Source organism: Cavia porcellus, unplaced genomic scaffold (genome assembly GCF_034190915.1).
Source record: "Cavia porcellus strain 051 isolate PalLab524CR breed Dunkin Hartley unplaced genomic scaffold, mCavPor4.1 scaffold_12, whole genome shotgun sequence".
In the NCBI taxonomy this organism is placed as follows: Eukaryota; Metazoa; Chordata; class Mammalia; order Rodentia; family Caviidae; genus Cavia; species Cavia porcellus.
Genome location: NW_026947495.1, coordinates 65,580,547 through 65,604,417, shown reverse-complemented (window position 1 = coordinate 65,604,417; position 23,871 = coordinate 65,580,547). Strand labels below are relative to the sequence as shown.

At 41.2% G+C, this 23,871-nt stretch overlaps 1 protein-coding gene across 1 annotated transcript in view; it reads left to right on the top strand.

The window, feature by feature from the left end:
- Ttn (titin) overlaps positions 1–9,970 on the top strand; it is a 267,085-nt gene extending 257,115 nt beyond the window's left edge. The window contains exons 342-347 of the mRNA XM_063259376.1: positions 26–5,640; positions 5,750–5,906; positions 6,777–7,441; positions 7,533–7,686; positions 8,234–8,536; positions 8,657–9,970. Of these exons, the coding sequence (XP_063115446.1) occupies positions 26–5,640; positions 5,750–5,906; positions 6,777–7,441; positions 7,533–7,686; positions 8,234–8,536; positions 8,657–8,955 (7,193 nt within the window). The 3' untranslated portion in view covers positions 8,956–9,970. The remainder of the gene's footprint in view (positions 1–25; positions 5,641–5,749; positions 5,907–6,776; positions 7,442–7,532; positions 7,687–8,233; positions 8,537–8,656) is intronic.
- The last annotated feature ends 13,901 nt before the right edge of the window (positions 9,971–23,871 follow it).

Sequence of the window (23,871 nt, the reverse complement as noted above, 5' to 3'; positions counted from 1 at the left end):
TCTCTCTTCTTTTGTTCTGATACAGTGCCAGCTAAGATACACTTGCCTAAAAATCTTGAAGGCATGGGAGCAGTTCATGCTCTCCGAGGTGAAGTGGTCAGCATCAAGATCCCTTTCAGCGGCAAACCAGATCCTGTGATCACCTGGCAAAAAGGACAAGATCTCATTGACAATAATGGCCACTACCAAGTTATTGTCACACGGTCCTTTACCTCTCTTGTTTTCTCCAATGGAGTAGAGAGAAAGGATGCTGGATTCTATGTGGTCTGTGCTAAAAACAGATTTGGAATCGATCAGAAGACAGTTGAACTGGATGTGGCTGATGTTCCTGACCCACCCAGAGGAGTCAAAGTTAGTGATGTTTCACGAGATTCTGTCAACCTCACGTGGACAGAGCCAGCTTCTGATGGTGGCAGCAAGATCACCAACTATATTGTTGAAAAATGTGCAACTACCGCAGAAAGATGGATACGCGTAGGACAGGCCCGAGAAACACGCTATACTGTGATCAACTTATTTGGAAAAACAAGTTACCAGTTCCGGGTAATAGCTGAAAATAAGTTTGGCCTGAGCAAGCCTTCTGAGCCTTCTGAGCCAACCATAACCAAAGAAGATAAGACCAGAGCTCTGAACTATGATGAAGAGGTCGATGAAACCAGGGAAGTTTCCATGACTAAAGCATCTCACTCTAAAACCAAGGAACTCTATGACAGATATATGATCGCTGAAGATCTTGGGCGTGGTGAGTTTGGAATTGTTCACCGCTGTGTTGAAACATCCTCAAAGAAGACATTCATGGCCAAATTTGTTAAAGTCAAAGGAACTGATCAGGTATTAGTAAAGAAGGAGATTTCCATTCTGAACATTGCTAGGCACAGAAACATCTTATACCTCCATGAATCATTTGAAAGCATGGAAGAATTAGTTATGATCTTTGAGTTCATATCAGGACTTGACATCTTTGAACGCATCAACACAAGTGCTTTTGAACTTAATGAAAGAGAAATTGTAAGTTATGTACGCCAAGTCTGTGAAGCTCTTGAGTTCTTACACAGTCACAGTATTGGACACTTTGACATTAGACCAGAAAATATCATTTACCAAACAAGAAGGAGCTCCGTCATTAAAATAATAGAATTTGGCCAAGCCCGGCAACTGAAACCAGGGGAAAACTTCAGGCTTTTCTTCACTGCTCCTGAATACTATGCCCCTGAAGTCCACCATCATGATGTTGTCAGCACAGCAACAGATATGTGGTCCCTTGGTACACTGGTATATGTATTGCTGAGTGGTATCAATCCATTCCTGGCTGAAACAAACCAACAGATAATTGAGAACATCATGAATGCTGAATATACTTTTGATGAAGAAGCATTCAAAGAAATTAGCCTTGAAGCCATGGATTTTGTTGACCGACTATTAGTGAAAGAAAGAAAATCTCGCATGACAGCATCTGAGGCACTCCATCACCCATGGCTAAAACAGAGGATCGAAAACGTCAGTACTAAAGTCATCAGAACATTAAAACACCGGCGTTATTACCATACCCTGATCAAGAAAGACCTCCACATGGTTGTGTCAGCAGCCCGAATTTCCTGTGGTGGTGCTATTCGATCTCAGAGGGGAGTGACTGTGGCCAAGGTTAAAGTAGCACCCATTGAAATTGGCCCAGTTTCTGGGCAGATAATGCATGCAGTCAGCGAAGAGGGAGGATATGCCAAATACGTATGCAACATTGAAAATTATGATGAGGCTACCCAAGTGACCTGGTACTTCGGTGTCAGACAGTTAGAGAACAGTGAGAAGTATGAAATCACCTACGCAGACGGGGTGGCCACCATGTACATCAAAGACATCACTAAATTCGATGATGGCACCTACAGATGCAAAGTAGTCAATGACTACGGTGAAGACAGTTCCTATGCAGAGCTGTTTGTTAAAGGTGTGAGAGAAGTTTACGATTATTACTGCCGTAGAAGCGTGAAGAAAATCAAGCGCAGAACAGATGCAATGAGACTCCTGGAGAGGCCACCTGAATTTACCCTGCCTCTCTATAACAAGACAGCTTACGTGGGTGAAAACGTCCGGTTTGGAGTGACGATAACTGTCCACCCAGAACCTCGTGTGACATGGTATAAATCAGGTCAGAAAATCAAACCGGGTGAAGATGACAAGAAGTATACATTTGAGTCTGACAAAGGTCTTTACCAATTAACGATCAACAGCGTAACTGCAGAAGACGATGCTGAGTATACTGTTGTGGCAAGGAACAAGTATGGTGAAGACAGCTGTAAAGCAAAGCTGACTGTAACCCTGCACCCGCCTCCAGCTGAAACTACCCTAAGACCCATGTTCAAACGGCTCCTGGCAAATGCGGAATGCCAAGAAGGCCAAAGCATCTGCTTTGAGATCAGAGTCTCTGGCATTCCTCCACCAACACTCAAATGGGAGAAAGATGGTCAGCCACTGTCCCTTGGGCCTCACATTGAAATTGTCCATGAAGGCTTGGATTATTACGCTTTGCACATCAGGGATACTTTCCCCGAAGACACGGGTTATTATAGAGTCACAGCCACCAATACAGCGGGATCCACCAGCTGCCAGGCTCACTTACAAGTGGAACGCTTGCGATATGTCAAGCAGGAATTTGAGAGTAAGGAGGAGCGTGAACGACATGTACAAAAACAGATCGACAAGACACTGAGAATGGCTGAAATTCTTTCTGGAACTGAGACCGTGTCACTGACACATGTAGCCCAAGAGGCTCTGAGAGAAGCTGCCATCCTGTACAAACCAGCTGTCAGCACTAAGACCGTGAAAGGAGAGTACCGACTTGAGACAGAAGAAAAGAAGGAGGAGAGAAAGTTCCGTATGCCTTATGAAGTCCCAGAGCCACGCAAGTACCAGCAAACCTCTGTAGAAGAAGACCAGCGCATCAAGCAATTCGTGCCAATGTCTGACATGAAATGGTACAAGAGGATCCGTGATCAGTTCGAAATGCCTGGGAAACTTGACAGAATTGTACAGAAAAGACCCAAGCGCATTCGTCTTTCAAGATGGGAACAGTTCTACGTGATGCCCCTTCCTCGCATCACAGATCAATACAGACCCAAGTGGCGGATCCCCAAACTCTCCCAAGATGATCTGGAAATGGTGAGGCCAGCCCGCCGGCGTACGCCTTCTCCTGATTATTACTTTTATTACAGACCCAGGAGACGTTCTCTGGGTGACATGTCGGATGAGGAATTGCTCCTCCCCATCGATGACTATCTGGCCATGAAGAGAACAGAGGAAGAAAGGCTGCGTCTTGAAGAAGAGCTCGAGTTAGGCTTCTCGGCTTCGCCTCCCAGCCGAAGCCCTCCACGCTTTGAGCTTTCCAGCCTACGTTACTCTTCACCACAAGCTCATGTCAAGGTGGAGGAAAAACGGAAAGACTTCAGGTATTCAACCTATCACGTCCCCACAAAGGAGGAAACCAGTACAAGCTATGCAGAGCTTCGTGAAAGGCACGCCCGGGCCTCCTACCGACAGCCCAAGCAGCGACAGAGGATCATGGCTGAGAAGGAGGACCAGGAGCTTCTCCGGCCAGTGACCACCACCCAGCGTCTCTCGGAGTACAGAAGCGAGCTTGACCACATGGCGAAGGAAGAAAAGTCTAAAAAGAAGTCAAGACGACAGAGAGAAGTGACGGAAATAACGGAGATTGAGGAGGAATATGAAATCTCAAGGCGTGCTAAAAGAGAATCGTCCGCATCTGTGTCTAAACTACTGAGGCGCCGGCGCTCTCTGTCCCCCACTTACATCGAGCTGATGAGGCCGGTGTCCGAGCTGATCCGATCACGTCCGCAACCAGCTGAGGAATATGAAGATGACTCAGAAAGAAGGTCCCCTACTCCAGAGAGGACTCGTCCACGCTCCCCCAGCCCCGTGTCTAGTGAGAGATCACTCTCCAGATTTGAGAGGTCTGCGCGATTTGATATCTTTTCCAGGTATGAGTCCATGAAAGCCGCTTTGAAGACTCAGAAGACATCAGAAAGGAAGTACGAAGTTTTGAGCCAGCAGCCTTTCACGTTGGACCACGCCCCTCGCATCACATTGAGAATGCGCTCCCACAGGGTGCCAAGTGGCCAGAGTACACGCTTCATCTTAAACGTTCAGTCTAAACCAACCGCTGAGGTTAAATGGTACCATAATGGCGTGGAACTCCAAGAGAGCAGTAAGATTCATTACACCAACACGAGTGGGGTCCTGACCCTGGAAATTCTGGATTGTCATAGTGAAGACAGCGGAACCTACCGTGCTGTGTGCACCAACTACAAAGGTGAAGCTTCTGACTACGCAACCCTGGATGTAAGTGGAGGCGATTATACCACTTATGCTTCCCGGCGCAGGGATGAAGAGGTCCCCAAATCAGTGTTCCCTGAGCTGACAAAAACAGAGGCATATGCGGTTTCATCATTTAAGAAAACATCTGAGATGGAAGCTTCTTCATCTGTCAGGGAGATGAAATCGGAGATGACAGAGACAAGGGAAAGCCTCACGTCATATGAACACTATGCCGCTGCAGAATTGAAAAGCACTGCATTCGCGGAAAAGTCAGTGGAGGAAAAATCCACCACCAGAAAGATCAAGTCAACTTTGGCAGCAAGAATCCTAACAAAACCACGGTCCATAACTGTCTATGAAGGTGAGTCTGCAAGGTTTTCGTGTGACACCGACGGTGAGCCAGTACCAACTGTGACCTGGCTGCGTGGAGGACAAGTGATAAGCACTTCTGCCCGCCACCAGGTGACCACCACAAAGTACAAGTCAACCTTTGAGATCTTCTCCGTGCAGGCGTCTGACGAAGGCAGCTACAGCGTGGTGGTAGAAAATAGTGAGGGGACACAGGAAGCACAGTTCACCTTGACTGTCCAAAAGGCCAGGGTCACTGAAAAGGCTGTGACGTCACCACCAAGAGTCAAGTCCCCAGAGCCTCGGGTGAAATCCCCAGAAGCTGCTAAGTCTCCAAAACGAGTGAAATCTCCAGAACCAGTGACTTCTCCTCCCAAAGCTGTATCACCCACAGAGACAAAGCCCACACCAACAGAGAAAGCTCAGCAGCTACCAGCCTCTGCCCCACCGAAGATAAGTCGGTCCCTGAAAGCAGAAGCTTCTAAAGATATTGCAAAGCTGACCTGTGCAGTTGAAAGCAGTGTATTAAGTGCAAAAGAGGTCACATGGTATAAAGATGGCAAGAAACTCAAAGAAAATGGACATTTCCAATTTCATTACTCAGCAGATGGTACCTATGAGCTCAAAATTTACAACCTCACAGAATCCGATTGTGGAGAGTATGTTTGTGAGGTTTCTGGTGAAGGTGGAACTTCCAAAACTAGCTTCCAGTTTAAGGGACAGGCCTTTAAGAGTATCCATGAGCAAGTATCAAGCGCATCAGAAACTAAGAAATTGGCTGAGAAAACTGCTGAGTCAACAGAAACCAAGAAAACGGAAGCAAAAGCTCCAGAACCAATTTCCTCAAAACCAGTAATTGTTACTGGGCTGCAGGATACCACAGTTTCTTCGGACAACACTGTTAAATTTACAGTTAAAGCCACTGGAGAACCCCACCCAACTGTCACCTGGACAAAGGATGGAAAGGTAACCAGTTCTTAAATGTACCCAAATTTATCTTCTAAAAAAACTAACTTCTCCCTTCATCCCTAACTCCCTGTCCTTTTCAATAACTCAAATCAATTGCACTCCACAGGCGATTACACAAGGAGGTAAATACAAACTCTCTGAAGACAAAGGAGGATTCCTCTTAGAAATTCAAAAGACTGAAACCTCTGACAGTGGACTGTACACTTGTACAGTAACAAATTCAGCTGGCTCAGTGTCCTCCAGCTGCAAACTGACAATAAAAGGTAAGTTAGCTTTTGCTTTTTTACTTTTTATTTTTCTTGAGACAGGGTGCCTCTATCTAGTTTAAGCTGGCCTTGAACTCACTATGTGCAGCCCAGAATGGCCTAGAATTCACAGTGGTGCTTCTACCAGTGCTGGGATTACACGTATGTGCCACCAGGCCCAGCTTGGTTATTAAGCACCATTTTTTTTTAAGAAAACAATACTAAGAAAAAATTTTAACATCTTCCATTACTGATACATAAGAAAATTTTAAAATAAAACTGTTTTTCTAACTCCAGAACCCCATTTATAAACCAATACAAAAATACATACATTTGAAGTTAACAGATGCTTCACAGTAGCACAAAAAGCATGCCTAGTTACATGCAGTATTACATACAATTCCATGAGCAAGTCCTTACTCTCAAGAATAATTAAAAATAAAGTCAGACAAATGTACAAAGTGGTATTGCTTCCCTAAAACTTTATTTTTGCTATTTTTCCAGAACAGCACAAAGTTATGTTTTCTCAGTTAAAATTAGTTGAATTTCACCTCAGTCTTCTAAAAAAATTTTTAATTTTTTAGTTGTTCAAAGTCTCTTAAGTCCACATATCTCCTAAACTCTTTGACTGTTCTTTGCAAAATATTTTTGGTGCATCGTAAAAATTACCTTCAGTTTGGTTTAATGCAACTTTACATTCATTTCAAAGGTCATCTCCAGAGTTTTCTGAGATTGAAACAGAGACAGTGTTGGTGTTACCTATATAGCACATAAAAGCTGACATTTTTCTTTGATTCTATACTGTATTATATACATGAACAATCTACATGATAAAGGGTGGGAGGTCTCTTTCCAATTCAGTTTGCCTTACAGAGGTTTCTTTTTTAGCTGCAAAAGACAGCGAGACACAGAAAGTATCTGTACAAAAAACCTCTGAAATTACATCTCAGAAGAAGGCAGTTGTCCAAGAGGAAATCTCCCAAAAGGCCCTAATTTCTGAAGAAGTCAAGATATCAGAGGTGAAATCTCAAGAAAAGCTAGCTCTCAAAGAGGAAGTCAAGAAATCAGCAGCAACCTCCCTGGAAAAGTCCATTGTCCATGAAGAAGTCACTAAATCATCACAGGCATCAGAAGAGATTGGAACTCAAGCTGAGATTAAAGCATTTTCTACTCAGATGAGCATAACTGATGGCCAAAAAGTGACTTTAAAAGCCAACATTGCTGGCGCCACTGATGTGAAGTGGGTACTAAATGGAGTAGAGCTCACTAACTCTGAGGAGTACAGATACGGTGTCTCCGGCAGTGACCAGACCCTCACCATCAAGCAAGCCAGTCACAGAGATGAAGGAATCCTCACCTGCATAGGCAAAACCAGCCAAGGAATTGTCAAGTGTCAGTATGACCTGACCCTCAGCAAAGAGCTCTCAGATGCTCCCGCCTTCATCTCACAGCCCAGATCTCAGAATATTAATGAAGGACAGAATGTTCTCTTTTCTTGTGAAATCACTGGGGAGCCATCCCCTGAAATCGAATGGTTTAAAAACAACCTGCCAGTAAGTTAAATTACGAACATACTATGGAAGACAAGTTTTAAACACCACATCTACTGCTGAATGTAAATGCTTTTTATTCCTTTCATTTTAGATTTCTGTTTCTTCACATATCAGCGTAAGCCGCTCCAAAAATGTCTACACACTTGAAATCCGAAATGCATCCGTAAGTGACAGTGGAAAATACACGGTTAAGGCCAAAAACTTCCGTGGCCAGTGTTCAGCTACAGCTTCCTTAACAGTCATTCGTAAGTATATCTTTGCCATCTTCCTGACTGGTTTAAAGACTTTTGTGTGGGTGTGTGTGTCTGTGTGTGCACGTGCGTGTGTGGGTGTGCATGTGGGGGTGCTTGGTGTGTCTTTTCAGCACAAAAAAAAGCAGAATCCTCACCAAACCCCATGTGCGAGAGGAACAGGCATCCTTCGTGAATTCATCTTTAGAGCCAACTGCTTTACACCTAAAGAGAACCATGAATAAGTTAAATTTCAAAGTAGAGTTACCAACTGCCTTGTAGTACTTCTAGAATGTATGCTGATTATTTTCAATATGACTAATCATTTTTCTCCTAGCGATTCTTAGTACCTGCATGTAATGTAATGGTAGAAATACAAGGATTCATTTCTTGGAGACACTGAGCTAGCTCTTGACAAATGTATGTATCTGTGTATCTGCTTACGCTTCGACAGCACATCGTTTGGGTTATGTTTTTGTGTACACTTTTGCAAGCCAACACCGGATGTCACCAATTAACCAGATGTCATTGATGTTCACTGTGTATCCGCTATGCTCCACAGCTCTAATCGAAGAACCTCCCAAAGAGGTAGTATTGAGGACAATTGGCGACGCGAGCTTGCAAGGAAGCTTCTCGTCTCAGTCAGTCCAAATGTCTGCCTCCAAGCAGGAGGCCTCCTTCAGCAGTTTCAGCAGCAGCAGTGCTAGCAGCATGACTGAAATGAAATTTGCAAGCATGTCTGCCCAAAGCATGTCCTCCATGCAAGAGTCCTTTGTAGAAATGAGTTCCAGCAGTTTTATGGGACAATCTAGCATGACACACCTGGAAAGCTCCACTAGTAGAATGCTTAAAGCAGGCGTAAGAGGTGAGCAATACCATTACTGGTAGAGGTAGACAAGCCAAGTAGTGTGGTATAGTCTTTAGTAGAGAGCAAATCATTACTTTTTCAGTGATCCTAAAACCTTGTTGTCATTGTTCTGTAAAGGATTTCCACCTAAAATCGAAGCTCTTCCCTCTGACATCAGCATCGATGAAGGAAAAGTTCTAACAGTAGCCTGCGCATTTACCGGGGAGCCTACCCCAGAAATAACATGGTCCTGTGGTGGAAGAAAAATTCAAAACCAAGAACAACAAGGGAGATTCCACATTCAAAACACGGACGACTTAACGACCTTGATCATCATGGACATACAGAAACAAGACGGGGGACTTTACACCCTGAGCTTAGGGAATGAATTTGGGTCTGACTCTGCCACTGTGAATATAAACATTCGCTCCATGTAAGGGCCTGTGCTCTTACATTTCTATACTCATTCTTAACTTTACACAGACGATTCACATGGACTAATCTTTCTGATCTGTAAATATTTTTTACAAAGTAGTTTTGTATCCACCTAAATGAGTCAAAGTTCAAAAATAAGCATTTCAATCTTTACGTAATTGTTGACCTCAGAATACATTTGCTGATGACATGTACATACTGTATATAGCCGGATTAACGGTTATAAAGTTTTGTACCATTTATTTTATGACATTTTACAATGTAACTTTTGAAACTAACTGTTGGCAGGAGAAAGTTTCTTAGGGAACGAATACCCTGCTCAACATTTTATCAATCTTTGTGCCTCAACGTACTGTTGATGTCTAAGTATGCCTCAGTGGGTCGAGAAATTCCCCACTGAAGATGCCCTGTCCACCTTAAAGATGATGACGCCGCACATGTCACCCAATGTGTGTGCCAATACCTATTGAATCAGAAATGTAAGGCATTGGTGATGTTTGCATTTACCCTCCTGTAAGCAACACTTTAACGTCTTACATTTTCTCTGATAGTGTCACACTTAAAATTATCATGACTTAAATATTACCAGAGCAAAGTGTAACGGCCAACACTTTGCTCGCTCATTTTGCACTGTCTCTGACATAAAGAGTGCCTGGATAACTTGGAAAAGTACCATCTCCTGGCCATCCCCTCGTTTAACCAAGCTATCCAAGTATTCCTATGTCAGAGCAGTGCCAACTGCTGGAGGTCCCGGTGCAGCCAACGCCTCTGTGTGGTAGCTCTAAATTTACATTACATGTGAAAAATCGGGCAATTAAGCAGTGAGCCACAGCAAAGAAATAAAAAAGCACAACATCAAAATGAAGCTGTTGTTAAATTAAAAACAATACTACCAACTGCCCAAAATGTCAATTTGATGTAGTTTTCATGCAGGTAAAAATTCAGTTGTTAGTTATAATTGTTGGACCTCCTTGAGCTAGTAACAACAAAATAAAGCAAGCTATCTGCACCTCAAAATGTGCGTTCGGTTGTTCTCTGAGAGATTACGGGACGGGGAAGTACATACTTCCATATATTACATAAAAGATCACAGCTAAGATGAAGCAATGCAAGTTCAAAATACCCCAGGTTAATAACCTTTTATTAACACATTTCACATAAACAGATGAAGAAATGCAAGCCCACATATGTTCCTTTTTTAACTTGATTTTTCATTAGTGAATATTTGTCATATATATTGACCTTATTCATCATAGGGAATTTGTACCTGTACATAATATATCTTGTTTCTTTTTTCCCCATTTCCTTCTCCAGCCTTAAACCCCTCTTCCTCTCCTCTTCCTCTCCTCATTTACAAAAGCCTTGTTTCCATTATTTTCCTTCTATTCTCTTTTTCCTTACCCCTTCCCCTTCCCTATTCTCCTTCCCATTTGAACATTTTCTTCTTTTAAGCAAAGTTTTAATTATGTTGGCTATATGCAGCAATTTTGTTTTAAAAGCCTGCGCATACTTCTTAAATTTATCCTCAAAAGTTCACCTCCTAAACTTACCAAGAAAAGCAGTTTTATGGGAACTAATTCAATCAAATCCAAAAATACTCAACCTCTGCAATTCAGTGTTTTCTGCTAGACACCACACAGAACAGTGCAAAAAGTAAGATGATTTGGCTCCTGTCTGGCAAGGAGGGCGGTAAACAGGAAATGACACTTCCTTGGGGGAAGGATCAGCTGGGCAACTGAGTCCATACTGACCACTGCCGCTCCAAACTGACTAGAAGACCATGCTTTTTAAAACAACTGATAAGTATTGGATATAAGGAGTGTCATAAGAATCACTACAGTACTTGCCCACTTCAATTAGCTAACAGTATCTAGAAGCCTAAGAAGTTGTCTAAATTGACTTCCTTCATGTAATCGCAAGTGGCCAAAGCAGGAGCAAACACACTGACGATTTTTATTCTCCAGAGACGGAGCTTGGGTCATTAACTTATTCCGCAAGTTCTCTTGGGTGGGTTCCCTCAAAGTAGACCCCAGACACTTGTGGAGCTGGCCCACAGGTTCGTCCCCAGCCACTCATCTGGGAGGTAACTACTGGGAAATACAAACAGGGATTCTGGTCTCAGTGAATTCCTTGAGGAAAAAGGCAGCGAGGGAAGCAGGTAGAGCCAGGTGGAAGATAAGCAAGAACGTGGTGTCAGCGTGAGCCTTAGCGTGATCTTGCAGGGAACGTGCGTCCTGCCGCAGAGCTGGTTCTGGCCAGGAGCGATGAGGTGCCCATCTGTGCCCCTTCGCCAGCCACAAGCACTACAGGCAGTGAACTACGGGGAGGCAGGTGGAGGAGGGAGAGAAGCTCCTGGGGGAGCCCAGATGACCCGGTAGGCCAATTCTCCTTCCTACTAGGGAACTAAACAGCCCACACTCCAGAAACAGGGACGCAGGGCAGGGCGCACCTACCCTGGGAATCTGGACAGCCGACAGCATCCACTACGCCAGCTGCAATGCCTGTGTGCCTCAAACTGAGCGCCAGGTCTGACGAGGTGGTTTCCTGAGGATGGCGTGTTGATATCCCTACATGTTCCAACACGTGTGGGATACGCAGGCAGTGCAGACGTGGAGGACCCCGAGGCTGAAGGCAGGACCCCGCCATCCCCGCAGTTGCAGCCCCCGAGGGCCTGAGAGCCCTTTCTAGGCTTTCCAGTCAGCATCTTTACCCACAACCGTCGCCCCGCAAAAAACAAAAACACAACTTGCTTCCGGCTGCAAAGGAGGCAGGCAGAGTCCTGCTCCACAGCGCCCCCATATCCGCACCTTGGCCAACCCCAGCATGGCTGCATCATGTTTCTGAAACACAGCTCTTGCCAGAGAAATGAGAAGACAAGCCGGTGGGCATGCCCCGGTTCCAACCCTTCCAGCAGTCCTCCTCCTCACTTCGCTACTCTTTCCCTAAATCCTTCCTGTCTAGTTTGTAAACTCTACCCCCTGGCTACATAAGCAGAATAATGTTGGAATCATACAGTAGCATTTCAAACCCTGAGAGTGGGCTCAAAACCAAGATCTGCTACCATTTACTAATTTGGGTGACCTGGCATAGGTTACTGAATTCCAATGCTTAATGTTCTCATCCATAAAATGGGAATAACAGCAATCCCATAGGATTGTTGTGAAGATTAGATGTTACTGTTACATAAAATACTTGGAGCAGTGCTTAGGATGACAACCAGTACATGCTACCTTTTCACTGAATTAGGGATCACCATGTAGAACACTGAAGTTAGACACAGGCCAGGAAGCAGCACCTTAGAGTGGACCTAGCATACTCTCAATGATGTTCACTGGATGTCAGAACCAAGCACCACCACCTGGATGGTTTATATGAAAGAAATTGACTCACAGTTGTGGAGGCTCAAAGTCCAAACTCAAGGAGCAGGTTGGGCTGATTCCTATGAGCTACAGAGAGAAGGATTTGACCCAAGTACTCTCCACAGGGGTCTTCCCCTGTGGCATTTTCCCTGTATATTTTTGTTTCCCAATGTCCCTGTTTCAAACACCAGCCATACTGGATTAGAACCTGTCCTAACATCTCATTTTACCTTAATTACCCCTACAAAGACCTATATTCAATAAAGTTCACATAGTACAGGTTGAGTCCAGCCTATCTTTTGGGGAGAGACATTTATAGCACTAGATAATGAAAGGCATAAGACACATTTTTATACAAAATGTTTAGTGGAATTTCTCAACCTATAAATTATCTCTATCCAGAAATATGGATTATAGAGCTGAACCATGTAGTGTTAACCCAGAAATACCCAGTAAAATAATATTATAAATCTATAGTTTTCACAGTGGATTCTAAGAATGTTTTTGTGATTGTGGTCCAAGAATATAATGTGCAATTTGGTTTACCCAAAATGTAATTTGAGAGATTCAGGTAGAGAAAGTCAGTTTCCTTGTACTATACAACGAGAAAATAATGTCTATAACATAAACACAAAGACTTAGGGAACAGACTAGCCTGTAGGTTTAAGATAATTAAGCATATAATTTAAGATAATTAAGCACATAAAATGAGAAAACTTGTTTTATTCCCATGGGTATCTCTGGGTCTAAGCCATCTGAGAAATTCTTGTACAGCGTTTCTCCTAAAAAGATGAACCCCACTTTAGAAACCCAAGTGGACTCCGGTGTACAGAATTGTTCCCCTGTACCAACTGCACCTCAAGGAAAATGTTTCTTGCTGGGAGTGAGACAGGTACAAATTCCATGTTAAAGGGGAAGACGTCTCTAGAGTTGTCAACTGTACTCTTTTAACACAGGAAGCTTCAGGGAGCACACAGTTTTCCTGCAATTTCCACATGTAAATGAAGTCAGCTTTCAGGTGAGCAGCTGGCAGCTCTGCAGCCCAAAGACCACTGCAGTCTGCTTAGAGAGTTTGATCAGGGAGGGACACAGTGCTCCTCACTCCCTAACTGCTCAGCAACTGGTGCCCACCCAGAGAGAGGCCAGCTGCCTCTCCTCTACTTCCACTTACCAGCCTAGAGCTCAAAGAAGCTGGAGACCCGTGGGCCAAAGCGAAACAGGCTGAGGTGCCATGTCCTAAAAAAGAGAAGGATCCTCAAGACGACTCCGAATGAGACGGCTGCCAGAAGGGTTAAAGCTGCAGGTGCAGAACAATGTACCCAAAGCCATGGTCAGCTGCAGCCCAGGAACTAAAAGCCAGGTCTGTAATTAATGTGATCTTTTACCACTCTGGGACAACATAAAGCCAAACTTGCTATGTGAGAGGGAAAGATACAATGCTTGCTCCAGGAAAAAAGGGATCTGTTCATCTTGAGAGTCATTGTTTTTCCAGAGAAGGATCAACAGCAAAATTTCTTCAGGTCATTCCCTGCCAAAAAGGCCTTACTTCTTGTATAGTCAGTCAGTCTGTCCTCTCAGCAAGCTAAGGCCAGAAACACTGAACCCTTCACATGTACCTACAACCGAGCTAGGAAGCAGGATGCTTACCTGACCCAGTAAATCATGGAAGGGGATGCAGGGGAGGGGAACAGAAGTAAACAAACAAAGAAGAATCTTCCCATTCTCCAAGAAAGTAGCTTGACAGAATAATCTACCTGGTTTGGGGGATGACTGAGGCAGAGAAAGGCCTGCTGAGAGCTCATGGAAAATTTAAGCTATGGTACTGTCACAACAAGGCAGGTTTCTTGAGTCATGGGAGCTGGGAAGACATTATTCTAGAGAACATAGGATTCTCATTTATTCTCTTCAATATGAGACTAGAAGGAGTTAGTCATTGTTTTTAACTTGAAGGGAAACATCTTTCTCTTTCAAAGAAGGCATCTCAGAATAAATTACCCATTAGGACTGCACTTCTTACTCTTCTTTAACTCAAGGCAGCTGATGGAAAGGATTAAAGAGCACTGCCATCAGCCTGCCCATCTTTTTTTTTTTTTTTATTTAAGGAGAAAAAGGAAAAAAACAGAAAAAGGGTACAAGTAATACAAATTTAAAAAATAAACAGTAAGAAATCACTAGTTAATACATTACATATTCTCATCTTAGAAATAATTGTTCAAGTTACTAAATTGAAGCATATAAAGTGGACCTTCAAACAGTGAGAGTGCAAACAGTTTTGTTCAATGATCCAAAAAACACTCAGTAATATGGTTATCTATCTTATACACTTAAACATATATGCAGTTATAATCTTTAGAACACTTTCTTTTTTCTTTTGTACAATGACAATTACACATTTTGGGTTTTATTACTCCCACAGTTCTTACTACTTTTTTTGAAGAGAGTAAAACCAAATGCGACATATCAGAACAGAGTCAGTCAAATCAAAAGGATGGACATAATAAATAATGTAAAAACAAAATATAAGGTGATCAACAATGGTTACCATACTGCCTCTTGCTATTTTAAGAAGAATTGGCAGTTATAATAAAATTGAACTAAACAGTAAAGAATAAAACTAAAGCCTTGGAGACATTACAGGATTTTAAAAGAAAATAATAGTCAACTGGAATGGGTGTCATAATGATTCTTATTGTCTTCACAGTTGTTGCCTATACTTTTGAACTTGGTACTATCAAGCAAAGAATAGAGGAAAATCAGTCAAAACAAGATGGTGAGGGCAATACATGATTTCAAATCCAGTTAATAGGAAATCAAAGTAGGTTACTATAATGTATCCTGCTATTTTTTATTTATTTTTCCCTTAATTAAAAAATAAAAAGAAAAAAGTACATAATTTAAAAAAGGGGATTGAGATAAAAGAGGGCATAACAACAAAACAATGCAGGTCAAAACATAACCATTTAAGCAAAATAGTGTTTCACCACAAGATATCCTGACATAAAAATAGTTACCATAGTGTCTCTTTCCTTGAAATCTTTGAGTATAACTTCTTGTACTATAGTACCAAACATATCAAGACATAATAAACCATTCAAGAGAATGACATTATTACAGGGTATTTAGAACCAATTAACAGAAAATGAACAATGATTTCTATATAAACTCCTTGTCTATAAAAGTTTTTGCTTATATTATCAATATATAATAAAATCCAATAAGATAAACCTTTTAAGACCAATGGAGACAGAAGAACACATGTTTGATGGGACTTCAAAACAAGATGATACTAAATCAGCACTAGCTATTATGATGTCTTGTTTTCTCCAAAATTGCTGTTCCTACCTTCCCATCTTCTCTGCCTCATTTCTGTTGAGATCTTTTTCTGTCATTTGTTGTCAGTTTGTCTTCTTCATTTCGTTTCCTGCTCCCTTCATTGTGGCCTCTCTGCCACTATCTCTGGAATCTTGGTATTTTCCTTTTTAGACTATCCTGCAGTAGTCTCTGTAGAGTTGAATTAGTGGTTGCAAATTCCCCTAGTTCCTCTTTATCCTGGAAGCACCTTGTTTTTCCATCAATTTCTAGGGACAGTTGTGCAGGATATATCAATCTTGGCTGGAGGTTATTATCTCTCAAAGTTTGAATTATTTCCCCCCACACTCTTCATGATTTGATGTTTTGTGCCGAGAAGTCTGCTGTAATTCTGATAGGTGTTCCTTTGTAAGTGATCTGTTTCTTGTCCCTGATGGCTTTTAATATTCTGTTCTTATATTGGATTTCTGGAATTTTGATTATTATATGCCTGGGTGTAGCTCTGTTTGGGTTGTAGGTGGCTGGAGTCCTGTATGCCTCATATATCTGAGTATCTTTACCATTTGCCAAATTAGGGAAATTCTCTTGGATTATTTCTGTGAATAGCTTTTGTAGTCCATTTGTTTGTGTCCCCACTTCTTCTCTTATGTTAATTCTTAAGTTACAGATTCTCTTATCATCTTCTAGTTTTTGTATTGTTGCTGTTATTTTGTTATTTTTAAGAAGTTTTTCATTTCATGCTCCCATATTACCAATCTGCCCTCCAGTTCAGATAATCTGTCCTCAGTTTCTTTCAAGCTGTTATGCCAGTTTTCAATAGAGTTTTTAGTTTGCTGGTAATCTCTTTGAACCTGTTTATGTATTCTATGTTTTCTCTATCTTCTCCATCAAACAATTCTTCCCTTTTTTTCTGTTCTTCCATTCCACCATCTGTTTTTTCTTGGGCAGTACTTAGAATTTCTCTAACTATTCTGCTTATGTCTTGCTTCAGGTCATTGATAACTTCATTCCTGAACTCATCTATGAGGCTCTAGAGATAGCACTTTATGTGTATTGGTGCCATGTCCGCTATTGCATGTTTCTCAGGATTGGGGGCCGAGGACCCTTTCTTTTTGCTCCCTCTTCCCATATTCTTTGTTCCTTATATTTAAGCATGTATAGGAGGTCCAGCTTCCTTCCCTGTCAGCCACAGTCTGTTTGAATTGCGCCGGCTAGGTGTTCCCACCCACTGCAGTGTACTAGGGAGACACAGACCTGGGCAGTCTATGCTGGGCCCGCCCCTCCAGGTCAACCTACAGAAGGCTTCACTGCTAGGGTGCACCTCCAGGTGCTGAGACCTGAGTTGGGCTAGTCTATTGGGTCTCAGCCAGCGGCATCTCACAGGCCAGGCACTCCCCACCAATCCTGCTTGAGAGGGGGATATGTGACTGAAGTCACTGCAGCTTCTCATTCTGGGAAGTCTTCTCGGTCCGAATATGTCCTCCGCTGAAGCCTCCTTCTCTATGGAAGGGTCCTGATTCGCTCACTCACCGCGGTTTGATGCAGGGCACCTGGCCAGTCACGCTCCCAACTCCTTTCAATGCTTCCCACTCTCCAAGCTTTCACTACTGTGCCGACCGGGACGCAACAGCAGCTGCAAGTAGTTCAAATTGCAGTTTCCAGTGCGCAGGTCCGGCTTCCATGCTGAGACCTTATCTATGCCAGCTGTATCACCAGGATTGCATTTCCAGATGGTTTCTCTTAATTTAGTTCGTTCCTGGGTCAGCAAAGAATATCCCCCCTTGCCTGGGACTTCCTGCCCGGCACCATTCCTAGATTTCAAGTGCGGTTTCTCAGAGAGCCTCCGAGGCTGCTGCTATCTATCCACCATGTTCTTCCAGACCCCATCTTTCTATTAGCTGCCTTCTGCTCTGTCTCAGGGAAGGGTGAAGTGCTGGTGATGCAGGTCATTTCCTCCACATCTGTGCCAGATCAGGAAATCACTCTAGCTCCCTGACCAAGCACCTCGTATTTATTTCCAAAGCTGGATCACGGGGCTGGAGATTTAACTCAGTAGCATAAGCTCCTGCTTTGCAAGCAGGCAGTTGTGAGTTCGATCCCCGGTACTGATAAAAAGGAAAAAGACAAAAAAAAAATTCCAAAGCTGGATCACAACATACAAAACCAGAGAGACGCAAAAGGCAACGTGTGCAAGATCTACATTTACTTAATGCCTCCTCCCACCGTGTTCCTCAAACTTGAATTACCGGAGGGTCCTGTGAAATTGCAGACACTGGTTCTGCAGATTGGGGTGGGGCCTGAGATTCTGCATTTCTACCAAACTGCCAAATGAAGTAGATGTTGCTGATTCTTAAACTACAACAATGAAGACCTGGAAAAGTGTATGACTTTAAGACTTGGAAAAGTGTATGACTTTTCAAGCCATTTGATGATAGTTTCAATCTTTAATAAGACAATGAATGCAGATGAGACAGATCTCTGTCTATATGGATAAACAAGTCCATATGCTCAAGGGTATGCACACAAACACACATCATCTTAAATACAACAATCAGGAGGGGGAGATTCTACCCAGTTCAAAGACTGTCGACTAGGTTACCCACTAGAATTACTGGGGAATTTTAAAAAACACTGATGACCGATGGCTGCCCAGAGGTTCTACTGTAATTGTTCAGTCAAAGTAGAATCAAGAAATTTAAATGTACCCCACTTAAATGCTTTAAGGATCACCTTGTTTGTCTAGCCAATTTCTGATACAGATATATAAGTAATTAATCCATGCTTTCATTTAAAGGTTACCTATTACTTCTAATTCCTGCTCTCACACTATAGCACTAACATTAAGCTAGGCAGTCTGTTTTGCATTTAAGTGTGTGGCAAACCAGTGTCACCTCTTTGAAGATAAAGTCATCTTTTGATAAAACTTTCAGAATATGCTGTACTTAACAAGTTGTTTTAGTGGCATGGTAAATTTATTAAACATTTTCCCCCACACTGTCCAGATAGCTCAGTTTTATTAAATTTATAAAATTACTACAATAATTGAAACAAGCAGAATGTTCATACAAAAACATGAATATACACCTTTTATAATTTGGAAGAGAAAAAAATACTCACAGAATAAGTATACATATATTTTTAAATGAAATTTACTTTTTTCCCTTAGAAACAGAAATTTTACTCTGAAGAGTTTCAAAATTAAAGTGCTTAGTTATATCAACCTAAATCCATGTTTGCTATTACGTTACAAGGTATATATTTTGTGACGGCTCTTCCACCAACTCAAATATTTCCAATTTATCTTCCAAGGTTACAAAACTTTATTTAAATACCCACTTGTTACAATAACTATTATATGTATTACTTACAAAACTAACCAAAACTAAAGACATTTAAAAGGCAAAAATAAATACATATGCTTGTTTTTAATATTATTTATGGACACAAAATAATTTGAAGCAATAAAAAAACTGCCTAATGCTTATTTATGTTTAGCTTAAAATACGTTTGGTGTATAAGTGTGAGTAATAAATATTACTCAACTAGTTAACTGAAAAAGTGAAAATTTAGGAAAACAGTGAAAATAGTTTATTTCAACTATTATGCTAAGCAGTGAGTTGTAAGTGCATTTAAAACCCAGAAATTAACAAAATGTTTAAAATTTAGGAAGATAAATATTAGCAACATAGCTAAGTAAGCTTAGTAAGTCACTCATGAGTACTGGCTGAGGAAATCTTTCAAAAAGAGGGCAACAAATATCTAGACAATCCTAAACAACTAACAGCCCATCTGGACTCAGCACCATGCCCGAATCATTCTTTTCTTTTCCAAAACAATATGAGACCTGAGAAGACCTTTTGGAGAAACTCTGCAAGTATCAATCAAAACTGTAGGAAAAATACAGTGAATAAAAAAGGAAAGGTTGAGTGGAAAAAGTTTATACAACTTTCTTTTTGGCTAATTATAGATAACACTGGGAAGTACTTAGAAATCTACTCTTGATATATAACCATAATTTCTTACAGGCTCTCCAAAACAGGTAGAAAAATATCCAGAATTATGAAAACTAAAGGCAAAACATCTCACATAGAGTGAAAAACAGAAAAACAAAAACTAAAACCCTGTTTTCTATACAGCAAGAAACCAATGGACTTGAATTATTAAAAGGTTCATCTATAACTATCCACTACTGCCACACCCCACCCCCAAAAGAAAGAAAAACCAATGAAGGAGTTAAATCTCCAAACTGACAGATTTAAACATTAATTGTATAGTACAGGAAGCTATGTATTCCAAAAAAAAAAGGCCATGATGACCCAAAAACTGTTAAGTCATCATTACAGTCTGACAGGCTTCCAGATTCAAGTAACCTTCAGACATTGTGTGACCCGCGTGGCTTAATTCACAAAAGTTGCAACGTATGCATTTTGCCCCCAAACTCATGGCCTACATTAACAGAACAGCAAGAAGAAATGAGGGAAACTCATCGCTGAAGAGGTTTGCTACTTAAGCAAAACCAGGAATTAACTAAAACTCTTGTTTCCAATGACAAAAAATGACCTAAAAACAAAAAATGACTCAGGCAAAACACTGACATGCCACTGAATTTCACTTGCTAAATTTGTACGTTTTAAAAAAAACTGGCACTTTTCTGCCCTAAGTATTTCTGTCAAGGTTGCAAAGATCTTCAGATTCTTAAGGCGCTACCAGTAAATGAATGATATGTATTATTTACATACATACAAACACACTTGGCCTAAATAATGGCCTGGACAATGGACTGAGTTAGTTTCTATTTTTTAAATTTGCCTATGTTTAAATTCCTCCTAGTGAGTGTAAATTGAACACAAGGAATCAATTACGAGTTGTTAAACTTTATTTCTTGTAAGTGCTTAAAAAATAAAATCTAGCACAGTCAGACCTTAATCATCGCCCTGTAGTGTCTGGACAGGCTTCCTTGCTGCCATTCCCAGCACATGCTGGCATTATTAACCAAGTAGGTGGGGCCAGGGATGTAGCACAGGAGCACAGCGCCTGCCTGGTAAAACTCGGGGCCCTGAGTTTGATTCCCAGTAACAAAAAAATAAGTAAGTAGGCACATCACTGTCTGCTAACCCTGTAACTCTAGCTTCCAACTCAGAATCCCTAGAACCCACAACTAATTAATCGGTGTTGGCAAAGAAAGAAAAAAAGTTTACCATATATGGTTACAGTGCTAAACTAAAGGTATTTACTGCCACACTTTTCTCTAGCCAATCAGTGCAAAACGAGAGAATAAGAAACGATAAAGTTGGGGCTGGAGATTTAGCTCAGCGGCATAAGCGCCTGCCTTGCAAGCAGGCAGTCGTGAGTTCGATCCCTGGTACTGATAAAAAACGAAAAAGACAAAAAAAAAAAAAAGAAACAATGAAGTTAAATGACAATGGATTATAAGTCTTACCCAAGATGTGCACCACAGTGAAGGGTTATGGACAACTGCCTGAGTCAATTCTCAAGGAATTATGAAATGCTTTCATAACTTAGCAACCACAAACACAACAGGAAAGGGGCATAGGAGAGAAGCATGCTGTTCAAGTTCAAAGTTTAATTCTGACACTTAAAAGTATTCATTGTATGCCCACCAAATGAAAGCTTTTAATTAGACAGACATGTATATATCTGATGACAAAAACTGGATGCTTAATCTTATCTTAATCTAGGTCACATTTCAGATTTTTCCTAAAGAAACAAAAACTGCAACTCTCTGTTTTAACCAAATAATGGGCGCCAACTTTTACAGCAAACTTGTTTCATAGCTATTCTTAAACTTAACTGTAAAATGAAATATAAAGGTACATCTCAAAACGAATCAAGTTGCATTGCCCACAGCCAAAAAACAAACAGAGAGAGAGAGAGAGAGAGAGAGAGAGAGAGAGAGAGAGAGAGAAAAGCACTAGAAATAATAGCATGGTTTGTTAAAGGAAAACGGCCTTAGAGTAGCTATCTACAAAAATGCATCATGGTTATGAACTGTGAATCATACACAAAAATACATAAAGCTATAGCCACCTCCTTCAATATTACAGGTTGCACAACACAAATTTACCTGTTTATTCAATTGACTACTACTAACGAGCTCATCCAAACTAGTGAAATGGGCATCTCCATAAAACCAAGGTTAACAGGAAAAGTTCTGGGAGAATAAACACCATAAAACACTGGTTACTCCTGGGGACAAGGATGACAGTGAACTCTGGTATGTTCACACAGTCTAAAATGATTGTTTTCTAATGAAGAGTATCTAGTCCAGGATTGCTTTTTAAAAGGCGGCTTGGGAAATAACCAGTTTTCTTACAATGTTAAGTCCAAGTCCTGGGGGAGAGGGAATGAGCAGTGCAGATGAAAGCTTAAGCGTTCTCCTACAAAGCTTCCTTTCATCACACAAGACTCACCACTCTTCATTCCCAAACCGCTTCACCTCAGGCACGCGCTGACTTGCTCTGCCTGTAACAGCAGGAGCTGGGAAAGGGGTACCGACAGCTCCTGAAGGCTCTAGTCCCTTCCCCAGCAGCTCGTGCTACCAAATCAGGTGACGTCAGTTACACCGAGATTGAAGCAGGTAAACCAGGCTTTGCCAAATTTTAAAAAACAAAAAAGTACAACCAAAGCATCATCCTCCCACCCTAGCAGAATAAAACTGAGAAGAAACTCAGACATTTTACTCATCTTTGAGATTTGGAATACAATGTTCATAGAAAGTCCCCTCAAAGATGTCAAAAGAATTGCTTAAAGTGTTATTATTACCCCTGTACATTAATTCACTTGGTTTATCTACAACAATGAAGCAAAACAATCTACCCTGTTACTAAATTCTGGCTTTTGTGGATTAGCAACTAGCAGTAGTCCAAAGAATTCAAGTACAGGAATTAAAATACTAAATTGAAGTAGTGAGTATCTCTGGATATTATAAAATGTTCATCATTCCAATCAATTGCATATGAGTTTATACTGCTTGTGACTTGGCTGCTCCTAAATTCCTGTACCTTAGTACTTCTGTTATGAGGTTAAATGAGGTAAAGCACTTGGTCTACAGTGCATGTTCTAAAGCATTTTATTCACAACGAGACCACTGACAGATCTGGCAGTGAAGGAGAACACATTGAAGAACAGAAAGGACAAACTCTATGCTGTGAAAATACACATCAATTACAGCATTCACAAAAGAGGCAGCATAAAGGCTTCAAAGTTGTAAACATCCAACTCCAGAGACGAGATGTCAAGCATTTAAGAGGGTCCGTCATGACAGCAGCAGTCGCCTCCAGGGAAAGCGGAAGTACAGGAAGAAGCCAGCAGACACTCAGGGCTTAGCATCAAGCTGTTTGATTCGTTCTGCCAAAGTTATCCCGATGAGCTGCAGAGAGATGGACCCTACACTAAGCCAGTGGGCATTCCTCCTGCAGAAAGATTTCTGTGCCAGAATGGATTAAGAGACATTTGCCAAAAAAACACATGGAACTTCATCACAGAGAGTCCCAATGTCCTTATCGTAAGAGTCCCCTTCCCAAACACACAGGTCACTGAAGTCCTGTATCCCCTGCTCTCTTTTCATTTACAAGAATTAGTATCATATTACACACGACTCTTCACACAGACACAAAAATGTGTCTTAAAACTTCTGGAAGGAATTTAAATATCTAGGCTCAAGATTGTTTCTAACAAGAACATAACTATTTAAAAAACATTAACATATAAAAAAAGCAGAAAAAATTTTAAATGAATAAAGAATTTAAGTAACTTTCCTCAAAATACTGACTATAAATCTAAATTAAAATGCATTTAATGAATAAATGCAGACGTGTATGTCTACAGCATTTTCTCAAATTGTATAACTATTCATAAGAAGGTTATTGACACAGCAACTGCTGTCTACTATTTCTGTACTTCAGGAATTTATATATTCAAAGAACATTCCATCTACAGCTGTCCAATCTAACATCATCATAATTTTATTCTCCATATTTCATAGTTTATAAAATAACACCATTAATGAAACTGAAAAGCACTTCAACATTATTATGTTCTCTAAAACGCTTAAACTGTTACTGACCGTATTTATTAAGGCTTTAATGTTTAGCAAAGAAAAACAATACTTGAACATTTCATGTTAAGTGTAGTTACATGTAAGATGAATATTACCAAACAGTAGATTTTCCAGTTCTTCATATGGTAAAAACTTTTCACCTAATACCAAGCAGGTTACTAAATCAAGAC